This window comes from Brassica napus, chromosome C7 (genome assembly GCF_020379485.1).
Source record: "Brassica napus cultivar Da-Ae chromosome C7, Da-Ae, whole genome shotgun sequence".
Lineage (NCBI taxonomy): Eukaryota > Viridiplantae > Streptophyta > Magnoliopsida > Brassicales > Brassicaceae > Brassica > Brassica napus.
The window spans coordinates 27,856,556-27,879,195 of NC_063450.1; the positions used below are offsets into that span (position 1 = coordinate 27,856,556).

The window sequence follows — 22,640 nt, forward strand, 5'->3', positions numbered from 1 at the left end:
TTTTATTGCAAAGGCCCATTATTAAATAACCATGGGCTTTTACATAAGTTCAATATTAAATATCTCTTTTTTTTTTTTTTTTTTTGCAAAAGAGAGGGAGAGGGATCAAATTAGAAAATTGAAATTGAAATTGGAAAAAAAAAACGCTCCTTTTTTTCCGCCAGAGTAGAGAGAAGGATGGAGGAGTTCAGTCCAACGCCGTGTCCCTCCACCGTAACAGTCCGCCGTAACCCTCCTCGAAAAGCCAGAGCCACTCCGTACACCACCGCAGCTAAACCACCTCCCTCCTCGAACACTCACTACGTCCCTTCGTTCCCGATCGACGAGATTCTCTCCATCCAGATCCCTCAACCCGAACCCGAACCCAAACCCTCTGTCTCCGTTTCTGAGAGCTTGAAGATCTTCCTGAGAATAAAGCCCCTGAGGGTCTTCAGCAAGGCAACCGCCGCGGCGAAGAGCAGACCTAGAAACGTCTGGCCTCAAAACCCTTCGAAGAAGCACAACGTCGCGAAAGAGAGTAGGAGTAAGAAGAGCGAGGAAGCTTGTATCACTCTCAACGATTCACACTCAGTCACGCTGACTCCGCCTCAGGCGTTGCAAGAGCTGAAACGAAGCAAGACTGAGGTCTTCGAAGGGTTTTCTCACGTTTTTCCTGCCGACTGTTCGCAGGTTCGACCTAATCTAGCTTCCTTTTTTTTTAGTTGGATTGAAGCGTTGTTGACGAGTGTTTGTGTTTTTGTTTGTAGAGCGATGTGTATGGTAAGATGGTTCAGCCTTTGTTGGAGGATTTCTTGAATGGGAAGAGTGGAATGTTGGCTGCTTTGGGTCCTAGCGGCTCTGGGAAGACTCACACTGTCTTTGGAACTCCCAAGGATCCTGGTGTTGTCCCGCTTACGCTCCGTCAGATTTTCAAGAAGAGAGATGAGACTTCTCCTCCTGTGTCTTTGAGGTACACTTTGTTTGGGGGTAGGCACACTTTGTAGCTTGTTCCATAACATTTCTTTGCTTTATCTTCAGGTTATTTTACTTGTCTATATTTGAGATATGCTCCGAGCGAGGGAAAGGGGAGAAAGCTTATGATTTACTTGGAGATGGAAGCTCTGAGTTGTCTGTGCAGCAATCAACCATCAGGGGTTTGAAAGAGGTCTCTGCTTGGTTTTTAGTTTTCACAATGGATAGATGAGTGTTGTAAACTCTCAGTCTTTTGACAATCATGTGTGGGTAAGTAGGTGCCGATCCGGAATTTGGAGGAAGCAGAGTCCTTAATTGGACAGGCGATGCTGAAACGTGCTACAGCTACAACAAATTCAAATAGCCAGTCAAGGTACGTACTTGGCAGAAAAAGTTTTGGACCACTTCTCAACAATTTTTAAACTAAATGTCTTCATGTTCTTAACTAATTTTGGCAATGTTTTCAGTCGCTCACAGTGCATCATTAACATAAGAGCAGCATCCGAGGGCGTTTCTAACGAGACAAAAGTGCAGTCTGCTGATGCTATGCTGACTATAGTTGACTTGGCGGGAGCCGAAAGGGAGAAGAGAACTGGCAATCAGGTTATACTTTTTTTCATTTTTACATTTTGTATATGGAGTATGGGCTCTCTTACAGATTTATTTTGCAAAGCCACAAATATATATGTCATTCCTGAAAGTACTTGTCTTATAAGTACTACTGATACAGTTTAATAGTTAGGAGGAAAGATCCCTAGCTTGACTGTAAGATGTTGACCAGCACTTGTTCTTAGCATCACAGTAGGAACTGGTTAACAGTGAGTTGAGTTGTCTTCATCTGTAAAATTTAACGTGTTCCTTATATGCTTGTTTGATTTGTTTTGTAGGGAGAAAGGTTGGTCGAGAGTAATTTCATCAATAATACATCCATGGTTTTCGGTCAATGTTTGCGGGTAAGGGGCTTTGATATTCGACTACCTGAAGACTGTCTTCTTTTTACGCCTACATTCAACTAACCATGATCAGCTGTATGTGATGACAGTCATTGTTGGAGTACCAGAAGAACCGAAAGAAGGGACTGCAGAAACATCATCAAAATTCTCTGGTAGCATCTACCTTAAAAATCCCTTTGATTCATACTATCTGATGAAAATGTGTATGATCTATGAGTTATTCATTCTGTACTCTAATGTGATTTTGGTTTTATATTAGTTAACAAGGTACTTGCGAGATTATCTAGAAGGAAAGAGGAGGATGGCTTTGGTATGACTATTTTGTATGATCTTTTCTTGAGTTCTTGTACAAGACCTGCTTTTCGACCCTGATATATTGTAGTTTATCTTCTCCTCTTTTATCTAATTTACAGATTATAACAGTCAAAGCAGGAGAAGAAGATTATCTTGATACCTCCTATCTCTTAAAACAAGCATCGCCGTACATGAAAATCAAGTAATGTTCGTTATCATGAACTCAAAAACGAAGTCCACATCTCTCGCAAGTGCTGATGTTTTCCTGTTTGGTGTTTTATTCAGATTTGATAACACTGAGGAGGTTTGCAACAAGAGGCAGCTCAAGACATTTCCAAGAGTTGAGAAAAACAAGAAAATGAAACTCAGTGCTCCCAAGACTTCCCAAGTAATTTTGGCTTCCTTTACTGCAGAACTGAAAACTTTTCGTCATTTTACTGAAAATGTTGCATTTGCCATTTTGTAGATTGCAGAGACTGTTGCTGGAGAGAAAAACCAAATTACTCAGGAGGGTAGGATATTGAGAACTCTTCCAAATATTGACTGCACGTATTCAGTTTCTTGTTTATTTCCTTTTGCGTCATGGATGTCTAAAATGATTATTCAGCAGTGAATTTGGAGGGAAAGAAAGCTGATCAAACAGAGAAATCATCTCCAAAGCTGGAGGATAACAACGACAGAGAGCACATCATCATGCGGAATTTTGCTAAAGTCGTGTGGAATGTCCTGAAGCAGTACAACGAGAAATTAAAAGTACTGTCCCCCTTTGCCTTTATTTACTGTCAACAATCTGTGATGGAGCTTCTTTCCTTGATATTGTGACATATCACAGTTGAAGGATGTTTAATATCTATGAATCTGTTTTATTACCGTAGGTTGCAGAAGGTGACATTTGCACTCTCAAGGAAAGCCTTAAAAACGAACAACTCAAATCACGGGGATTAGAGGCAGAGTTGATCAATCTTAAGTCAAACCTGGCAGAACCATGTCTACCTGAGGTAGAAGCACTTGTCCATGCAAAAGAACAGATCGAGGTTGACACAAGTTTGGCTAATGAGAATGTAAGTTTGGATACGATTTTGATTTTCACCTTCTTATTCCCCTACCAAAGATCATCAATGCTAATCATAACAATTTTCAGACAAATGTCGATGATGATGATCCTTGCGACCTTATCGAGTCAAGAAGTGAAGTAACCGCAGACGGATGCTATGAGTCTCCAGTTGTACCAAACAAAAGTTTAGTACCTGGCTTAGGAAACGAGGAAATCTCCAGTGAAGAGCAAAAATGTGCCAAGCAAGATGATCCTTGCAACCTTATCGATTCAACAAGTGAAGTCACTGCAGAAGGATGCAATGAGTCTCCTGTACCAAACAAAAATGTGGTACCCGACTTAGCAAACAAGCAAGAATGTGACATTCAAATTAATCCAACACCTTCACCAGAACTAGCTGAAGTTAGTCTCATCAACAACCGGCTGTCTAACATTCAAACAAAGTCTGCAGTATCCCGCAGATTTCCAGATTCAGAGAAACAAGAAAGGTCAGTAGTGATTTCTGATCAGCACATTGTGTTCATCTGTAGAGCACACACACCCTCTCTCTCTCTCTCTCTCTCCCTCAGTCTCAATTCTCTTTGGTCTTTTGTTGCAGACTCAGAAAACTGTTGCCAGCCTCATCCAGATTTATAGCTGAGGAAATGGATGACTTGGAGATCAAAGATAAGCAGATTGAGAAACCACAGGTTTAGCCATTCTCCTTCTCCACAAATCTTTTATGAATTCTCTTCCTTGTGACACATGCTATATCATTTTTGTTTTTTTCTCATGTGTAGGTTAAATTAGCCGAGACTCGTGATCAAAAGAAATCAGAATCAACTAAGGGTCGTGAAATTGAAATCCCTGCTCGTGAAGCAGAACCTGCATCAACTAAAAAACAGAGGAACGAACAGAAGAAACCCAGAAGGTTTAGTCTTTTGCCAATCTTTCTTTGTCTCTACTTTTCATGTGTTGACTTAATAGAAAAAAAAAAAACTTTTTTTTGTCACTGTAACAGGAGGCTCCAACCTGCTTCATCGGTGTTGTTAACAAGAGAAATAAACACGTTAGAGATCGAGGATGATGTGGCCGAGCCAAAGGTATACTACTAACTAGCAACGAAAAACCCCCACCTTGACTATGTAAGGTCTATGTTAGTAGAGAGTTTTTGATTGTGACTAACCGTTCTGAAACTTACTTTGTCAGGGGACCAGAGGCGGAAAGAAGACAACAGTAACACAACCGAGAAGCCAAGGGAGTGTCACCCTCCTCCGTCTCCTTACAAGCAATCTCCATCTCTGACAAGAAAAACTCATATCAACATATATTGTCGTACCTTTTATTGTCTGAAGGTAAAGGGTATAAAGTAAAAAAAATTCTGAAATAGGTAGCAAAATTACAACATGTATTATAAATGGTCTAAGCTTTTTTATAGACGCAAGATGGAATAGGTTAACACCAAAAACACGTCTCGCTATTACTCTAGCTTATATTATAGTTTTCACTCACTACGATCGAAACTATATTTCACAAAATCAAGAGAAACATTTTACATGATGTTAGTAAGGTATATGTTAGAGGAATCGTAAACCGGACAGCTAAACCGTCCCAGCAAATAGCACGCGTAATAATGCCATGGGGTTCATAGAAAGATAAGAGGACGACAGTGAACAGTGAACAGTTCGTGGATCGCAGAGAAACACAGAAGCAAGCAAACGAAATTGTGGTAGATTGAGCGCCCTGTTTCAAAATCTGCAACTATAATTGAGGTAACATTTTAAAAATTAGGAAAAAAACTGGTTTCTAGCGCATTGGTTTCATTTGCATAAATTTGTGGGCTCGTTTTTCATTTTTCGTGCAGAGCCGTTTCGAAAATGATCAAATCGGCCCTTAATCGTAACACATTATCTTCGTTTCAATGGAGCCTATTGATCTAATCATATCTCTGACAAATAGGTAAAATAATAAAATAACTTGTTTTGTTGAGAAAAGAAAATAAGTACAAGTTGGCGGAACAAAAGAAAAACGAGAGGGACACACTCGCTCTCAGATCTATCTAACCTCAGATCACATATATATATTAGACTAGTTGACAAGATAGACAAAGACAAGACATCCCAAAGTGAAAGAAAGAGAAAATGGAGGAAGCAGCGGCGCATCCTTACGTTCCCAGGGATCTGAAACTGCCTGGATACGTTCCCATCACCATGTCAATGTCAAGTATCCTCGCAGTCTACCTCGGTGCTTCCCTCTTTGTCGTCACTTTCGTCTGGTTTCTACTCGGTAATATCCAATTCCCCTTCCCTTTCTCTGCATTGACTTCCGATTTTGATTCAAGTTGAACTGAGCAGATGGGAGTAATCTAGTGAACATAAATCGATCCTAGTTTAAGCCTTTGAAATGTAATCCAATCACTAATTAAGATAATTGCATCTTCTCTTAATTGTTGTGGTGACAGGGAGGAAGAAAGCGCATCTTGACAGATTGCTAATGTGCTGGTGGGCTTTCACGGGTCTCACTCACATGCTTCTTGAGGGCTATTTCGTTTTCTCCCCTGAGTTTTTCAAGGACAACACTTCTTGTTATCTCGCTGAAGTTTGTAAGTCAACTTCTTCTTCTTCTTCTTGTCCCATTAGACAAAGCTATTATTATATTCACGTATATCTCTATATGTTTGTTCTTATAGGGAAAGAATACAGCAAAGGTGATTCGAGATACGCAGGCAGAGATTCTGCAGTTATAGCTGTTGAAGGCATCACTGCTGTTATTGAAGGCCCTGCTTGTCTTCTTGCTGTGTAAGTCTCTCTCTCTCTCTCTCTATTCAAGCCAACATCTTTGTCAAAGTAGTTGACTTTTTTTTTGTTGTTGGATAAATGAAAAAGATATGCTATTGCTAAGGGGAAGTCGTACAGCTACGTGCTTCAGCTTGCGATCTCCCTAGGCCAGCTCTACGGATGTCTTGTCTATTTCATTACTGCTTTCTTGGAAGGAGACAACTTTGCAACAAACTCCTTCTACTACTACTCCTACTACGTTGGGGCTAATGGATGGTGGGTTTTGATACCTTTGCTCATTTCTTACCGTTGCTGGAACAAGATTTGTGAAAGTGCCAGTGGTGTGGAGACAAAGATTAAGAAGAAAATCCGTTAGAAAATGCAAACTCTTTACAAGATTCTAGTCTATGGTCTCTTTTGTGGCTTGGATGTTTTTGCTTGTTTTCTGCCAAGGTTTTTCTTTTAGCAGAGTTTGTTTTCTGCAATGAGTTGTTTCCTCATTACTTGATAACATCATTAGACTGTTGTTCACCTTTGGCAATTGAATTTGGTTTCATGTTTATTGATTGATGTTATAACAATGAACAAGGGGTGTTGGAAACATGAGCCTACTCTATCAAAGAACCATTTTATTTTAGAGCAAAGTAATGGCAATGAATGAAATGGTAAAGATAAAAAGAACCCCTTTTCAGTATAATGTATATATCTAAAACAAAAAACTTATGTTCAGAGTACAGAAACTTTGATCTGAAAAAATGACACAATAGAATGTTAAAATCAGTAGACTTCAACGTTCCATTGCTCTGCCTTCTTCAACTGCTTCTTATAATCAAACCAGTCAATACCTAAAACCAATCACAAAAAGTTGTTGTTAGCTACATTTGATTGGTTTCAATATTATAAGAGTATTGCTATTTATTATTACCGTCATTAGCAGCTAATGAGACCATGATGTCGTCAATTCCTTTCTCCATGCCCTTAAGCCCACACATGTACACAAATGTGTTGTCTTTCTTGAGCAACTCCCATAGCTCAGGTGCGTACTGCGCCATTCTTGTCTGGATATACATTTTCTCTCCTTTGTCGTTTGCTTGTTCTCTGCTTATCGCGTAATCAACCCTGAAGTTCTCTGGTGCCTTTGCTTTCATCTTATCAAACTCCTGCAGATAGTTAATCACAACAACAAATATGAGATTTGGTTTCTTTTCAGTCCTATAGGATTTGAGAAAATAGAAGAAGAGTTAAGTGTGAATGTGCCTCTGTGTAGAGCAATGAACTAGTGGTTGGTACACCCAAGAACAGCCACGCTAATCCATTAAACTGCATCAGTCAACATTTTCAAAAGATGTTAGGTTTCTGACATATTTGGTCAAACTCAAAGACCAGAGTATTCACTTGCCTTGTAGTCATCATGTTTTTCAAAGAACATCTTCCACAAGAAAGACCTGAAAGGAGCTATTCCTGTCCCTGTGGCAAGCTGTTGTCCTCTCATCAAGAAGGAAACAAGAAGTTCTATTAGTGATTTAACAATGTTTCAAGAATCAAAACTTAATAATAAATATTTTAATCATAATAAGCATGTCAAGATACTTGAGGTTTAAGGTAGAGACCAGACCATAATAACAGTGGCGTTTGGATCTTTAGGCATAAGCATTTCTTTTCCTACAGGACCAGTGAGCTTGACATCACTCCCTGGCTTCAAGTCACCTGAAACAAAACAAAAAATGTACATATATAAGTGAAAGAAGTTAAAACACAAGTACATTCATTCCACTGGCTACTTACACAAGAAGTTTGAGCAGACTCCTTTAACAACCTCCCCTGCATCATTAGTATAAACAAGCCTCTTCACACACAAAGAAACCTGCAACAAAAACATGTTCATTCAGCTAAACCACACAAAACTTGTAGAACAAGTTGACAAGAGATATAGTCTGTTACAGTTTCAGAGTTGCCGAGATCTCCAAGAGCGCTGCTTGCAATGGAGTAAAGCCTGACCTTGTGAGGCTTCCCGTTCTTGTCAATACCATCTGCAATCACACCAACAGATTGTCCCTCTCTGTAGGGGATTTCTCCTATCCAAGAAGACACACAAACATACCAAATCAAGATAATTTAGAATCATACATACATTAGAACTATTAAAAGCTAAGAGAAAGCAAATGCAAAAAAACCTTGATGGCTGAAAACCATGTGCCAGGTCTCTCCAGGAGCATCATCTGCGGTGATTTTGGTGTTGAGGAGGACTTTGCCTGTGTAAGGCTCTTTTGGTCTGTACTTGTTAGTAATCACACCTTCCTCGTTCTTCTTAGACTCTTTCTCTACTTTCTTCACTGGAGGAGTGTCTGTTGTTGTGACTTCGGCTCTTACTGAAACCACTCTTCTGCTTGTCACCACATTGTTGCTTTTGTAGTAAAAAGCACCCTTCAGTAACACCAACAACAAAATCAAGATGAAACTCAGGACACTTGAGCATATTCTAGAAGGTAAGATTCCAAGTGAAACTTTATCCAAAGTATCTCTAGAATCTAAGCTACATAACTTTTGCTGCATGGTAGTCAATCATAATCATGTTAAGAGAATAATACCTTAGCAAACCTGATCCTGTCAGGAGCAATGGCACAGCTTGTAGCTGGAAGGGAAGAAGATTTTGAAGCGGTGAGGGAGACAGCAGCATTCAAAGTAGACGCCATTGGAGAGGAAATGAAAATGTTGGAGAAGATTTCAAGGGAGCATAAAAAATGGAATCATAAGGGGAGAGAGAGAGAGAGAGATAAGAGATGGATTGCGAGACATTTGTTGTGTGTGTTTTGGGTGGACGAGGTTTGATGAAGAGTGTATCTTTCCTTTGATCAAAGTTGTGGTTACGGTTCTTTTGAACTAGAAACTATTATATATCTCTTTTGTTTTTTCTTTAAATATCGTCTGTGTACATATAACACATCAACATAGTTTACAAACATGTCAGGCCTCATTACTAAGTATTTTTGTTTTAAAAAAATCGATTTAGGTGGCAGACGCCTAGTTGGCAAATCAGATCTAAACTAGACGATTTTTTATGAACAATTTTATATAAATTCGGTCTAATTAGACGGCCGAATAATCAAATAGTTCCCGATAAAGACTCTAATTGCCGTCTATAGATTTTTTTGAACATAATGTAAATGTATAGAGGATAAATTTTCTTGCCAATTTGGTTGACGGTTAATCAATCGGTTTAAATAATGTATGTTGTAAAAGTATACAAACCACAAAAACCGAACCGGATTAACGCAATGTAGTTCCGGGAACGTACAAAACACAAGTATGCCACGCGGATGATCGTGTAAGAGTATGCCTACAAGATTTGTTTCTGTTGCTGCGATGGACCATAACCAACAAGGGGTTGGGCGGCAAAATCAACGAGAGATTCAATAAAAATCTAAAACACAGATCATCTTATTCCAAACAAATGAGATCATAAGCTACTTTGTTTTCTCCTAAGGCCTGTAAAGGTGACTCTAAAAAGCTCAAAATTTAAGCTAGTTAGTTACCTCCATTGTCATGGAAGAGTAGGCTTAGTTAAAACCGAGAATCATGAGATTCACTATTGCCCACAAAAAGAGTAAAGCACTTCAGCCGCAAGAGCTATATTGGCTTATTTATATAGTTAAGCTCAAACCAAAGCATTTCACATCTCCACCTTGTTGAATTACTCTTATTAGTTAGCATCTTTTAAGTTCTTGATATGGATTGTTTACTGCCTCCGCAATGTTAATCTACTTCTATCGAGTTCGTTTTCAATGATTAACAATACAACATTTCACCTCACAATCCTAATGTAGGTTATATATGAAAAAGATTGACGGTTTAAGTAAAAACGTAGTTCTTTTTCTTATCGCTAAGATCCTTGAATATGATCATCATTTTCGTAACTCAAAACATTTTCTTTATACTAAACTTCAAGGGCCTTGGATATGATGATCGTTTTGGTAATTCATCTGGAGATACAAGTTATCAAAGTTTATCCCTCCCGACCTAATGCAATTAATCTTAAATAATATATCACTGTGACTCCACCATTCTGTGTTGTTTCACAAACTCTAATGTACACTATACTAAAGGATACAACCAAGCATGAAACAGAGAGCACAAAGGTTTTAATGAATTACAACCTGTTCAGTTAAATTTTTGATTAATTCCTCCCCAAAAGTAATATACACATACATCCTTTTGTCATACTTTAACGAATGAGACATCTTCTTAAGGTTCTGAACCTATATGATCATCAATCTCATAATCTCATTGGAACTCGTTTTGGCATTCATCTGGTGATACATAACCAACGATTTACCAGACCAATGCGATAAATCTATTTAGCATAGAAGAAAATCTAATAATGAAGAAACTTTTTTTTTTTATTCATCAGAGAAAAGCGATCGGTACATCAATCGACACATAGTCTCAGACGACCGTCGTGAGAATTTTAGATCAAATCTCATCATTTGAATATTCATCTTCCCTTCACATACACGAAAAGTAATCAGTTTTCTTTTGCAACACAAAAACAAAGATCAAACTTCAGACCTAAGAAAAGCAAAACTAGAGACGAGACAGAACAAGCTTTCAAACCGGCGATACAGTTAATGAAGGCTCGATGGCCTTTTAAAGGATGATGAAGCCACTCTAGGGTTTTATTTAGCGCGTATGATACGACATCGCTTTAATGTGATGGGCTTATTATCTACATATTGGGCCTCCTTCTCATATTTTCTTCAACCTGGGTTTCGTACCGTCCAGGTGACATGGGCTTAATACTCTACCGAGACTCTGTAAACCAAATTGGTAATTCTTCATACATATGAACTATGTTTGTTTCTTCGCAGAGATATTTAGAGTAAAAAAAGAAATAGACAAAACCACAACAGATGTTCACGGCCAACAAGTTGGTTGATATATATATATATAGGAAAAAGAAAGATCCAGCTGATGCATATGTTCAGTTTAAGATGATGAATCAAGAGACAAAGTTTTCTTCTGGCATGAGAGAAGTTTGAGCCTCTTGGATCTAAGTATAGCAATTCTTTTCTGTCTAGCTTCTCTACACATTCTCTGACATTCTGAAACGGCTTGCTCCTTCATCACAGGAATGGAAAAATCCTCTTTTTCAGTCTGAAAATTATGATATATCTTTTTTTCAACAAAAAAATTCAGCAATTAGGTTAAAATTATTATATGTGTAAACAAAATTACTTACATCTGATTTTCTTAACCACGGTTGGCGAAGAATGTGATTTCTAGGTTTAGTAGCTCCCCCAACAAATGGCGAAGACGTAGTTTCATAAACGACAGGATGAGAAAGCTTCAACATGATTGAAGCAACTTCAAGTTCAGACTTGTTGAATTCTTTTTCAATAAGGTCACTGTAACGAGTACAATGGTCATCATTGACAACTTCCATAATATAAGTTTTCAAGTGTACACTCAATTCAAGAATAGTTAAGAACAAATAGAGTTATCAATGGCGAAGAAGAAAAATTGACAAACAAAAGAGAGAGTAGTAAATACAAAAACTATTTTGAGGTTTTCTTATATTGAATTTTGCCAACGTGTTTATAGTAACTGATAATATCAAGTTAGAACTACATATTTATCTTAATAATATACAAAATATATTTATAGTTTAGAAATTAAAAGAGGTTAAAACAGAAGAAATTAAACTGAAAATCAAAACTTGGTGGTTGTGTGACATATATCAATTGGGTCCAACAACATTAGAAACAGCAAACTACTCCTAAAAAATAATTCGACTTTGAGAGAATGCACAAATTAAGTTTCTATAAAACAATTAGATAGCTACAAACCAGAGAAAGTGATTTCTCTTTATTCTTAAAATTAATTCCAACTAATTGGCTCAAAGAAATCATCACGCGAGTCGTGGTCTTCAGAATCTTTCTTCCGCTTCTTGGTGGTTGGTTTGGAGTCACTTCCTTTCTTTTTGCCTGACACAGCTTCAGATGATGGTTTTCTTATTTCCTTGTTCACGATCACTGATTTGGAGCGGGTTCTTGGGGGTAGAAGCTGCAGATTTTGCTGGAGAACTGAACTTTCCAGTCTTTTGCAACTTCCTCTCAAGAACTTTCTTTGCCTCTGCAGCTGGAAGCAAGCCTGACTCCATTAACCTGAGATCAAAAATAAACAGAGGGTTTTCAGACAAACAGAACAGTCTGAAGTAAATGATGCAGAAATTCAAAATAAGTCAATAACCATCAGAGATGTAATAACAATGTGGACAACCAGTGTCACAACACAGAGAGACAATAGAGAAATTTAACAAAATATGCATTAAGTGACAAGTCCCAGAGGAAAACCACAAACTAGACGGAATATTTCAACTTGGTGTAGAACTCAAAACATAATAAGCAGATTGACACCAAAACACTATATATGTCTCAACATTTTTAAGTTGCTCTACCATAACGGCGAGGCTGCACAACAATGTAGGCACACAACAAAAGGAATAGAAAGGCTCACCAAATCTTAGCCATTTCACTAGTAGGAAGTTGCTTGTGAAGAGTCTCGTAGAAAATCCTAAGTGGATCTCTCTGCATAATCACAAAAAAAATCAACAATGTAAATCCTTTCAAACGAAAATCTAAAACCAGAATAAAAGGAGCAGTGAAAGATTACCTCATCAGGTTGGTCTCTCTTCTGACTAGGCAAATCAAAGACTTTCTTTTACTTCTCCTTCTTCTTTACATTTCTTCTCTGCTTCTTCAACTCTCTCTCCTAAAACCCAGAGAGATAGACCCACCAACATAAGGCTACACCAATCAATTACATTAATCTCCCTGGACTAATCAAATTGCTCAGACACTAAGAGTGAGAGAGATAAAAAAAAACGAACCTTTGAGACGCCAACAGAGGAATTCCTCTTGGAAAGAGGCTTCTCATCGTCGTCTTCATCAATCTCCTTCTTCTTTACTGCCTTTGGGCGAGACCTTGATCGGTTTATCATGATCATCATCATCGTCCTTCACTTCCTTCTTCAATTTCCTCCAAGCTGAACCAGCATTGTTGGCGTTCGTGGGCTTCTTCCTAACAAAGGCTCTTATTGTCTTCCTCAGCCTCCTCTCTCTTCAGAGCTTTCGCATCATCAGATACCATCTTCGTCTTCTTCGAGGGAGATTCTCTCCGCTGTCACTCAATCCGATATTAAGAGAGCTTGACACGGCGTCGTTTCATTCTCTAACCAAAAACAAAATGGAAAATCAATTCGTTGAACCGGATCGGAATTTGGCGGTTCATTGAAATATCCGGTATACAACTTTTTCTGCAGTAAACCATACTGATATTTTAGTGTCTCATAAGCCGAGTAGTTGGATCAGCATTCAGCATATATGATCTAATTGCAAAATATCAAAGCCAAACAAGAAAAGGTCTCAGCTACTAACAAAATCAAACCGTGAAAACTCTTTATTTAAAGCCGCTTGGAATAAAATCTTGGTTACAAGACAAATAATACACAGAAAAAAAGTTAACAGCTGCTAGATTATATGCTGCGGGTAAGTGGAAATTACTCAGTTAACTATATAAGCTAATATATACCAGAGGGATGCTTCTAAATACAGAGATAGATTACATTAGGATCATTTCTCTAAATCCTAAATCTAGCAGAAGCAGGCAGACCGGATAAGTCCTATCTGGCTCCAGAAGATGGAGACTTTAACTTGGGAAGTCTAAACGTTGAAGTGAACAGCTTTGGAGTTTCTGAAACTGTCACTCTTTTCCTCTTTGAGCTTCTAATTTCCTAAAATGAAGATTCAAAAGTATAAGATGCTGCTTCAGTAAAACCAAGATGTAAAACACACAAACATGCATATTCAAAATTCATAACTACCTTATCATTTGGTGGTGAAGCAGCAGACTTGTCTTTCTTTCTTGTTACCTCAGATCCCACACTACTACCATTGTGCACCGTGCATCGTGTTAAAACCGGTGTAAAGCTACGAGACTTCTTCAAAGACTCTAGATCCCTTGAGAGTTTCGAAATCTCCTCATCTTTCTTAATAGAACTCGCCTTCATTTCGGCAACCTCAGCCTTCAAGCTCGAGATAATCTCAGCATTCTCATGGTTAGATGACTGAAGCTGCTCTTGAAAAGACAAAAGACTCGAAATCTTCGTGTTTGCTTGAGCAATCTCCTCATCTCTCCTCTTTAACTTATCAGTGAACCTACTTTGGATACACTTGAACTGACTCAAAGCAAACCCGTTCTCTCGTCTAAGATCAGAGACCTCACACTTCTTCTCAGAAGCAAGCCTCTCATACTCTAGCTTCAGCTTCCTGATTTTTACTTCCAATGATTCTGCAGCTTCCGAGTCGCCATTTTCTTTCTGCATATTACACATTTGTATGAGTTTCCAAAGCCAAAAACACAGACAAAAGATTATAAAGTTTGAAACTTTGACTTACACTTGTGTTCAGAGTGAGGAAATCAAACCAAGCCTTGAAGTCTTTGAACTCATCCACCGCCTCATCTGCAATTTCCCATGAAAACAAATAAGCGAAAAAGGGGTGAAACTTTTGTTCTCTCATAAAGGTGCGAACTTTACCTAATTTCAAATTGCAAAGAGAATGATCTTTTTCCTTTAATACAGACAAGAGATTGGATTTAGAGGTCTCAAAGAACTGCATCCTCTCCATCGTTTCAATTTCTCTCTTCATCTGTAAAAAAACCCCAAACAAATAATCAGGAAATTAGAAACCCTAACTTTTTTTCCCCCAAAACAATGAATTTGAGAGAAAGAAGGAGGGGAGGGAATATTACGAGAGAGAGTTGTTCCTCGTAGTTCCGAACATCGGAGATCCAGTTTTCGTGTTTGGTCTTGAGCTTGTCTTCGAGGCTCTTCCTGTCTTTTAGAAGCGATTCGATCGCGTCCTGTTTCGTCTGTAGCCATTTGACCAAATTCTTGAATATTTTGTCCCAGTTTTTCCTATCCGAAGATTCTCGACAAACCGATTTCACACCCATCTCGCCGCACTACACAAAGTTCAGTTCTACTTCGAATCGATGAAGCAGAGAGAGAGAGAGAGAGAGACCGAGAGAGATTTTAGACCGTTAAGAATTGCAAAAGTCTTCTTTAGATTTGATGTTTGCTCTTTAATGGGCCTCCATTCAAATATGTCTGTTTTGTTGTAAAATAACGGAGAATTGTATGTGTTTTATTAATCAACAATATATGTTCCTTATATAAGAATTACAAAGTATAGGAAAAAAAAAATTATCCAAAACTTAATACAACATGAAATAGGAAAAGATGTAAAACAGAAAAGGAAAACGTCCTAAGACTAAGACGGTCTAAACCGACCGTCTCTCTCTCTCCTTGGACGACTGCCTCTCTCTCTCCTCTTTTGGCTACGGCTTGGGCCTTGTCTTGGTCATTGGTTATGAGCCATCCACTTAATGATTTATAACACTCTCCCTTGGATGCCATAACCATATGGGTTTGTATCATGCACGACGTTGCCTCATTAAAACCTCTTTAGGAAAACCAAAAACCCAAGGTGGGAAAAAATGGAAACCGTAGACAGGAAAAAGAGTACAACACATGACACTTCCCCTGATGAAGGCATCACTGAAGATCCTTCAGCTGGCGCATTCCTATCTGATGAACCAGCTTCCTGAACGTTGAGGTTGGCAGAGACTTGGTGAACAGATCGGCCGAATTGTCACTGGACCGAACTTGAACCACTTCAACTTCTTTAGCCTTCTGCAGGTCGTGGGTGAAGAAGAACTTAGGCAAGATGTGTTTCGTTCTATCTCCCTTAACGTATCCATCTTTGAGCTGAGCTATGCAAGCTGCATTGTCCTCATAGATGATCATTGGTTCTTCCTTTTCCTTTCCCACGGCTAGGCCACTCTCCCTTAGGATATGGCCGGTCATGTTCCTCAACCACACAAGCTCTCGGCTTGCTTCATACATAGCTATGATCTCGGCATGATTAGATGATGTTGCCACTAAGGTTTGTTTCGTGGACCGCCAATTTACTGCAGCCCCACTGTGTATAAACACATAACCTGTCTGAGATCTAGCATTATGTGGGTCAGATAAGTACCCAGCATCTGCATACCCGGCCAAGCTATCTCCTGGTCGGCTCATATAGAACAAACCAAGGTCGGTTGTTCCTTGCAGATATCTGAACAGATGTTTTATTCCGTTCCAGTGCCTAAGTGTTGGACATGAACTGAATCTAGACAGTAAACTCACGGTAAAACTGATGTCCGGTCTAGTATGACTAGCCAAGTACATTAAGGCTCCAATGGCACTTAGGTAAGGCATTTCCGGCCCGATCATTTCCTCGTCCGGCCTCTTTGGTCCGAATGGGTCTTTATCTAGGTCTAAGGACCTTACGACCATAGGACTTGACAAGGAATGAGCCTTGTCCATATTGAACTGCTTGAGTATCTTTTCTGTATATGTCTTTTGATGCACAAGGATTCCATTTTCCACATACTCAAATTGCAGTCCCAAACAAAACTTAGTTTTCCTAAGTCTTTCATTTCGAATTCTTTCTTTAGACATTCGACCGTTTGGGAAATCTCTTCAGGGGTTCCAATCACATTCAGGTCGTCCACATAGACAGACATAATCACGAAGCCCTTGCTGTCAAATCTCTTTATAAAAATACATGGACTTATTGGATCGTTCTTATAACCCTCTTACATTAGGTACTCTAACAATCTGTTGTACCACATTCGACCTGATTGTTTCAAACCGTACAAGGCTTTATTCAGCTTAATGCAATGCTGTTCTCGAGAACCTTTCTTATCGTTGAGCTCAATACCCTCTGGAACTCTCATATGAATTTCATTATCCAGTGGACCGTACAGATACGCAGTTACTACATCCATTAGGCGCAGATCAAGCTTTTCTTTCACGGCCAGACTGATCAAGTATCGTAATGTAGTTGCGTCCACCACAGGGGAATAAGTTTTCTCATAATCTATTCCTGGTCTCTGTGAGAATCCTTGTGCTACAAGCCGTGCTTTGTATCTCACTACTTCTCCTTTCTCATTTCTCTTTCTCACAAATACCCATTTGTATCCCACTGGTTTGACATCTCTAGGTGTCACGGTTATAGGGCCAAAAACGCCTCTTTTCTTTAATGATTCTAACTCCACGTTTATAGCTTATTTCCATTTGATCCAATCTGATCTTTGCATGCATTCATATATGGACGTGGGTTCTAGATCCTCATCTTTTTCCATGATCTCAAGTGCTACTTTATAAGCAAATATATCATCGACGTCGATATCATTTCTGTTCCATTTCGTTCCAGACATTATATGGTTTATAGAGATCTCTTGATTGTCCGGCCCTTGTGTCCCAAGAAGTTCGGCGTCCCGAACCCCATCATTTGGAACGGTCGGATCATTTGGCATGGCCGGCTCTCTTGGCTCGACCGTCTGGGTCGGCTCGGTCGGTCCATTAATGTTCTGGACGGTTTCCTTGGTGCTCTCGGATCCAGCACCTCTCTTGGACTTTCGAGGCTGTTTATCTTTGGAACCAATAGGTCTACCACGTTTGAGACGTTGTTTAGACTCTGTAGCCACTTGACCTTGTCCCTTCTGGACGTCTATTCTTATTGGTGCATTACAAGCCGGGATATACGATTTTGTCACTCGATTTGGGTCAGCAAATGAATCTGGCAGTTGATTAGCTAGCTTTTGAAGATGTATAATCTTTTGGACTTCCATATCACATTCTTTAGTCCGAGGATCTTGCCAAGATATTGATGGTCGAGACCATTCGATTTCTTTGCTCAACCGGCCGTTATCTCCCCCTAAGGTCGGATATGTGGACTCATCAAACTGTGAGTATGCATATCTGACCTTAAACAAATCACCGGTTGTTGGCTCTAGATACTTTATAATGCTTGGGGAGTCATATCCAACGTATATTCCCATCCTTCTCTGTGGTCCCATTTTCGTTCTCTGTGGTGAAGCAATTGGAACGTAGACGGCACATCCAAATGTTTTGATGTGGGACACATCTGGCTCATGACCCGTGAGTAACTGGGATGGCGAATATCTATGCTCACTAGATGGCCTGATGTGAATCAGTTCTGCTGCATGTAATACGGCATGTCCCCACGCTGATACCGGGAGCTGAGACCGCATGAGCAATGGTCTGGCTATCAGCTGGATACGTTTAATGAATGATTCGGCCAAGCCGTTCTGTGTATGTACATGTGCCACGGAGTGTTCTACACTTACCCCCATGGACATACAATAGTCATTAAACGTCTGGGACGTAAACTCACCAGCATTGTCAAGACGTATAGTCTTTAAAGGGAAGTCTGGAAAGTGTGCTCTCAGTCTTATTATCTGAGCAAGCAGGCGTGCAAATGCCAAGTTCCGTGTGGACAGTAGACAGACATGCGACCATCTGGTCGATGCATCAATCAGGACCATGAAATATCTAAACGTCCCACTAGGTGGGTGTATTGGTCCGCATATGTCTCCCTGATTCCTTTCCAGAAAATTTATGATCTCTTTATTAACTTTGGCTGGTGATGGCCTGGTTATGATTTTCTCTTGTGCACATGCTGCACATGTGAGATTGTATGGGACAACTCCTTTGAACGTGTGCCCTCGTGAATTTATCATCAACTTTCGCATCATGTTAGTACCGGGATGGCCAAGCCGGTTATGCCATAAAGTGAAATTGTCGCAGACATTAGCCTCGATCATACTGACCTTTGCATAGTATAGGCCAGTAGACATTGTAGGTAAGGTTTCTAGGATCCTTTTATAGCCTTTGGTGATCGAAATTATGTTAAGAAATTCTTTATTTCCTTCTTCCCATGTTTCAAGATGGAAACCATTCAATCTTATGTCTTTGAAACTCAATAAGCTTCTTTTAAAGCTTGGGGAATACAAGGCATTTTTGATCTCTAGATGAGTGCCCTTAGGCATCAACACATACGCCTGACCGTGACCTTCAATCAGGCCGGCTACACCTGCAATGGTGTGTACGTTTGCACTTTGCATTGTGAGATTTATGAAATATCTTTTGTCTCTAAGTATTGTATGACTTGTGCCACTATCCACCACGAGTATGCTCATCTCGTCATTCATTTCTTTAAATAAGATTTCATTTCTCAGAGACTCCAAAACTTTCATTTATTTAAAGTTGCAGAGCACCAAAATTAAAAACACCAAAACAATCATAAAACAATCAAAAAGCAATAAAACAAGTCGTATCGAAAAATTTAGTCTTTGAGACAATCAGAAGTCTCAAAATCCATCAGATCGTCATTTGCAACATCGGATTCTCTATCAGCCTCATATCCAGAATCATGGACCATATGAGCCTCCAGGTTCTTGTCCTTAATACTTTCTTGGTAGAGCTCACATAAGTGCTTAGGAGTTCTACAATTCTTGGCCCAATGGTTGCTTATCCCACATCTGTGACAAACGGATTTGGTCGAGTAAGACGGTTTGGATATGCCGCCTCGACCTCGGCCATAACCGCCTCGGCCACGGCCGGGATTGGAACCACGACCACGGTTATTGTGGTTTCCTTTCCAGTCGGCCAAGTATCTATCTCGGCCGTTCGAGTAATTTTCACGGTTCCTGTATCCACCTCGGCCTTTGCCGTGTGATCTCTTATCATTCTGGATGTAATTGCACTCGTTGGGATTTTTCTTTTCAACTTCATTGGCCTCTGGTCATGGGGCTGTACCAACAGGTCTAGCTTCACTGTTCTTCATCAGGAGCTCATTGTTTGCCTCGGCCAGTAGCAGGCACGAGATCAGATCAGTGTATGTGGCGAAGCCTTTCATTCGGTACTGCTGCTGCAGGATTATGTTTGAGGAATGAAACGTAGAGAATGTTTTCTCAAGTAGCTCTTCTTCGGTTACTACTTCACTACAAAGTCTCAGCATCGAGACCGTCTTAAACAAGACCGAATTGTACTCATCCACTGACTTATAATCCATGAATCTTAGATTCTTCCAGTCATTTCTAACCTTTGGGAGTAACACCGTTTTCTGGTGATCATATCTATGCTGTAAGGCATCCCAAAGCTCTAGTGGATTTTCCATCGTAATGTACTGATCTTTTAGACCTTCAATGAGGTGATGGCGTATAATACTTATGGCCCTGTACCGATTCTTATCGGTCTCATTGTTGCCCTTGATGATTGTATCACCAAGTCCTTTTGACCTTAAGCTGATCTTTGTATCTAGCGCCCACTGCAAGTAGTTATCTCCGGAGAGATTAAGGGCTGCGTAGTCTCTATTTGAGATTTTCGACATCTGAATCACATCATCATTTCAATTTAGGTTCACAATGTGATCATGTGGCTGCATGGTATATTAACAAGCTCGGCCACAAACTTGTCTTATGCATCTATGAAAAACAATCAATCTAATCGACCATGGTGCGAACAATCAAGTCACACGGCCATGTAGTCAAGCAATAGGATCGGACATGTAAATCTAATTTGACCATGGTGCGAACAATCCTAATATATGATTCTACATGTACCAGAGAGATTAAGGCCACACGGCCATATGTATTTTCAATGCAATCAGATTTGAATTCGTATGTTTTCTATATGCTGGTCGATTTTTAAACAATACGAATGCAATTCAATTCAGATTTAGATGTAATGCAAACAACCTTAGCAATTTGATTTATGAATTTAGGGTTTCAACTTTAAAACTAAGGCTGCCGGTTTTAATTAAGGTTTCAAGGCCTTTAGGATTCAAGTTCTATATCAGATTACTTCAATCAATCTAACAATCCTAAAACCTCAGATCAACAAACATTCAATCAATTAAAATCGGATTCAGTCCTTTAGGGTTTAGGGTTTCGATTCCAAAACTTAGGGTTTCTCAAATTCAAATCAGGAACAATCAATTTTAAGTTCTAAGGAATCGATTTCTATGTTACTAGTCATAAGATTGTCGATTTTTAGATTGTAGGTTTAGGGTTTTGATCAAGGACAAAGTTTCCATAATAATGGATTAAGGTTTTGATTAATCTAGGTTCTCAGATCAAGTTATACCTTTGTTTCGTAGAGGTTTAGAACTGGACCATCTTTAGAGAGAGAGAGAGAACGAACGGAAGCAATCGGGTCGCGGATGGGTGTAGACGCGAGCTGGGGACGATCGCGGGCTGTCTCGGGTGCGAGTCTCTCGGACGCGGGCCGTGTCGGGTGCGATCGCGTCTCGGGTTTGATTGCGGGCTGGACAGGTTCTTCTGAGCTGGGACGTGAGCTGAGAACATCTAGGATTCAAGAGGGATCGTCTGAGTTCTTGGATGAACTAAGAACGTGTCTAGGGTTTTAGGTGTGGTCGCCGGTTTTGGCTTTTAGGGTTTAGAGGTTTTGATTTTTTTTTTTTTTTGTCTCAGGGATCTAGAGACTATCGTGCTGATAACGTGTTGTAAAAGAACGGGGAATTGTCTGTGTTTTATTAATGAACAATAGAGGTTCCTTATATAGGAATTACAAAGTATAGGAAAAATAAAATTATCCAAAACCTAATACAACATGAAATAGGAAAAGATCTAAAACAAAAAAGGAAAACGTCCTAAGACTAAGACGGTCTAAACCGACCGTCTCTCTCTCCTCGGACGACCACCTCTCTCTCTCCTCCTTTGGCCATGGCTTGGGCCTTGTCTTGGTCAGTGGTTATGGGTCATCCACTTAATGATTTATAACACGTTTAAAGGCGTGCGGGTCCGTTTAAAGCTTTTTAGGCATGCCGGTTGGTGGTAAATTTACATCCTCCCTCGAAACCTATTACACAATAAATTATGTCAATTTTACTATGAAGCCCTAGTTTTTTACTTATATAAATAGAGATACACATCTCTTTATCATGAGGATCTTCTCTTCTCCATTTTAGACCTATAACACTTCTTACAAAGAGTTTATAGATTCTTAGATTTACTTTACACTTGTAATCATACATGTAATACAATATTTGATCAATAAACTCTTTTTGATGTTCATTTTCCATTTGATTTCTATATTGATTTCTCTTAAGCTTCAAGAATCTAAGAAATTTATTTCTTAAACTCTTCATTGTATGAATCCGACAAACACACCGTTTTCGGTTCAAACAATGCGCGGGTTCGAGTTAATGCTCTCCAAGATGCAGTAACTCATTGGGTATCTGTTCTGATTCCAAATCGCTGGTGTCTTTGCTTCGCTCCAACCGAAAATGCAACTCCATTCAAGAGATCATCTATGATATTCATATGCTCCGTAACTCTCTATCTTTTGTCTCCTTTAACATCGTACTCAGACTTTTGAATGCTGAGGCTGATGCCCTCGCTAAAGCGGGTTTGTATGATCTTGCTCACACTGCCGTTGCAGCTATGTAAACTCTCTCTAATTTAATGAAGGTTCGTTTAAAAAAAAAGGCATGCGGGTTCGATTAGTTGAGTTTTTGGTGGTTCTATTTGACTAAAATTTTGCTTTATTAAATAAAATAAAAGTTTAATTCGGTTTTCAGTTAGTTCGATTTCAAAAATTACTATAAACTTATCCGAAGTTTTTGAATTAGGTGAAATTCCGGTTAAAATTGGTTACAATTTCTAAAATTTTTGGTTAAATCCAGTTAATTCAGTTAT

At 39.3% G+C, this 22,640-nt stretch overlaps 4 protein-coding genes, 1 non-coding gene and 1 pseudogene across 5 annotated transcripts; 2 read left to right on the forward strand and 4 right to left on the reverse strand.

Moving 5' to 3' along the window:
• Positions 1-88: 88 nt before the first annotated feature.
• Positions 89-4,701, forward strand: LOC106410535 (kinesin-like protein KIN-6). The gene is given in 18 exon segments (XM_048762463.1): positions 89-669; positions 747-949; positions 1,018-1,144; positions 1,230-1,324; positions 1,419-1,554; positions 1,839-1,904; positions 1,994-2,056; positions 2,164-2,214; positions 2,318-2,400; positions 2,484-2,586; positions 2,665-2,710; positions 2,809-2,951; positions 3,074-3,260; positions 3,263-3,740; positions 3,851-3,941; positions 4,032-4,162; positions 4,253-4,334; positions 4,441-4,701. Coding segments are annotated over 18 exon segments (2,673 nt in total). The 5' UTR covers positions 89-177; the 3' UTR covers positions 4,537-4,701.
• Positions 4,702-4,870: 169 nt separating this feature from the next.
• LOC106410538 (probable 3-beta-hydroxysteroid-Delta(8),Delta(7)-isomerase) lies at positions 4,871-6,570 on the forward strand. Its single transcript, XM_013851055.3, has 6 exons — positions 4,871-5,003; positions 5,096-5,190; positions 5,319-5,517; positions 5,693-5,833; positions 5,921-6,029; positions 6,117-6,570. Exons 3-6 carry the CDS (start codon positions 5,373-5,375, stop codon positions 6,382-6,384), a joined length of 663 nt encoding a protein of 220 aa, XP_013706509.1. The 5' UTR covers positions 4,871-5,003; positions 5,096-5,190; positions 5,319-5,372; the 3' UTR covers positions 6,385-6,570.
• Positions 6,571-6,671: 101 nt separating this feature from the next.
• LOC106410536 (ferredoxin--NADP reductase, leaf isozyme 2, chloroplastic) lies at positions 6,672-8,861 on the reverse strand. Its single transcript, XM_013851053.3, has 9 exons — positions 8,597-8,861; positions 8,183-8,432; positions 7,950-8,083; positions 7,794-7,872; positions 7,624-7,715; positions 7,408-7,485; positions 7,266-7,328; positions 6,934-7,168; positions 6,672-6,853 (listed from the first exon to the last, which is right to left on the reverse strand). Exons 1-9 carry the CDS (start codon positions 8,699-8,701, stop codon positions 6,786-6,788), a joined length of 1,104 nt encoding a protein of 367 aa, XP_013706507.1. The 5' UTR covers positions 8,702-8,861; the 3' UTR covers positions 6,672-6,785.
• A 1,546-nt stretch (positions 8,862-10,407) lies between these two features.
• LOC125590985 lies at positions 10,408-10,498 on the reverse strand. The gene has a single exon (XR_007326977.1). It is a non-coding gene; the product is annotated as a small nucleolar RNA Z161/Z228 (small nucleolar RNA).
• A 1,210-nt stretch (positions 10,499-11,708) lies between these two features.
• Positions 11,709-13,154, reverse strand: LOC106408812 (annotated as a pseudogene).
• On the reverse strand, positions 11,709-15,106 carry LOC106409092 (nuclear-pore anchor-like). Its single transcript, XM_013849778.3, has 8 exons — positions 14,817-15,106; positions 14,602-14,713; positions 14,462-14,526; positions 13,888-14,382; positions 12,895-13,797; positions 12,678-12,776; positions 12,522-12,592; positions 11,709-12,169 (listed from the first exon to the last, which is right to left on the reverse strand). The coding sequence occupies exons 1-5, from the start codon at positions 15,018-15,020 to the stop codon at positions 13,687-13,689; spliced, it is 987 nt and encodes a 328-aa protein (XP_013705232.2). The 5' UTR covers positions 15,021-15,106; the 3' UTR covers positions 11,709-12,169; positions 12,522-12,592; positions 12,678-12,776; positions 12,895-13,686.
• Positions 15,107-22,640: the final 7,534 nt, after the last annotated feature.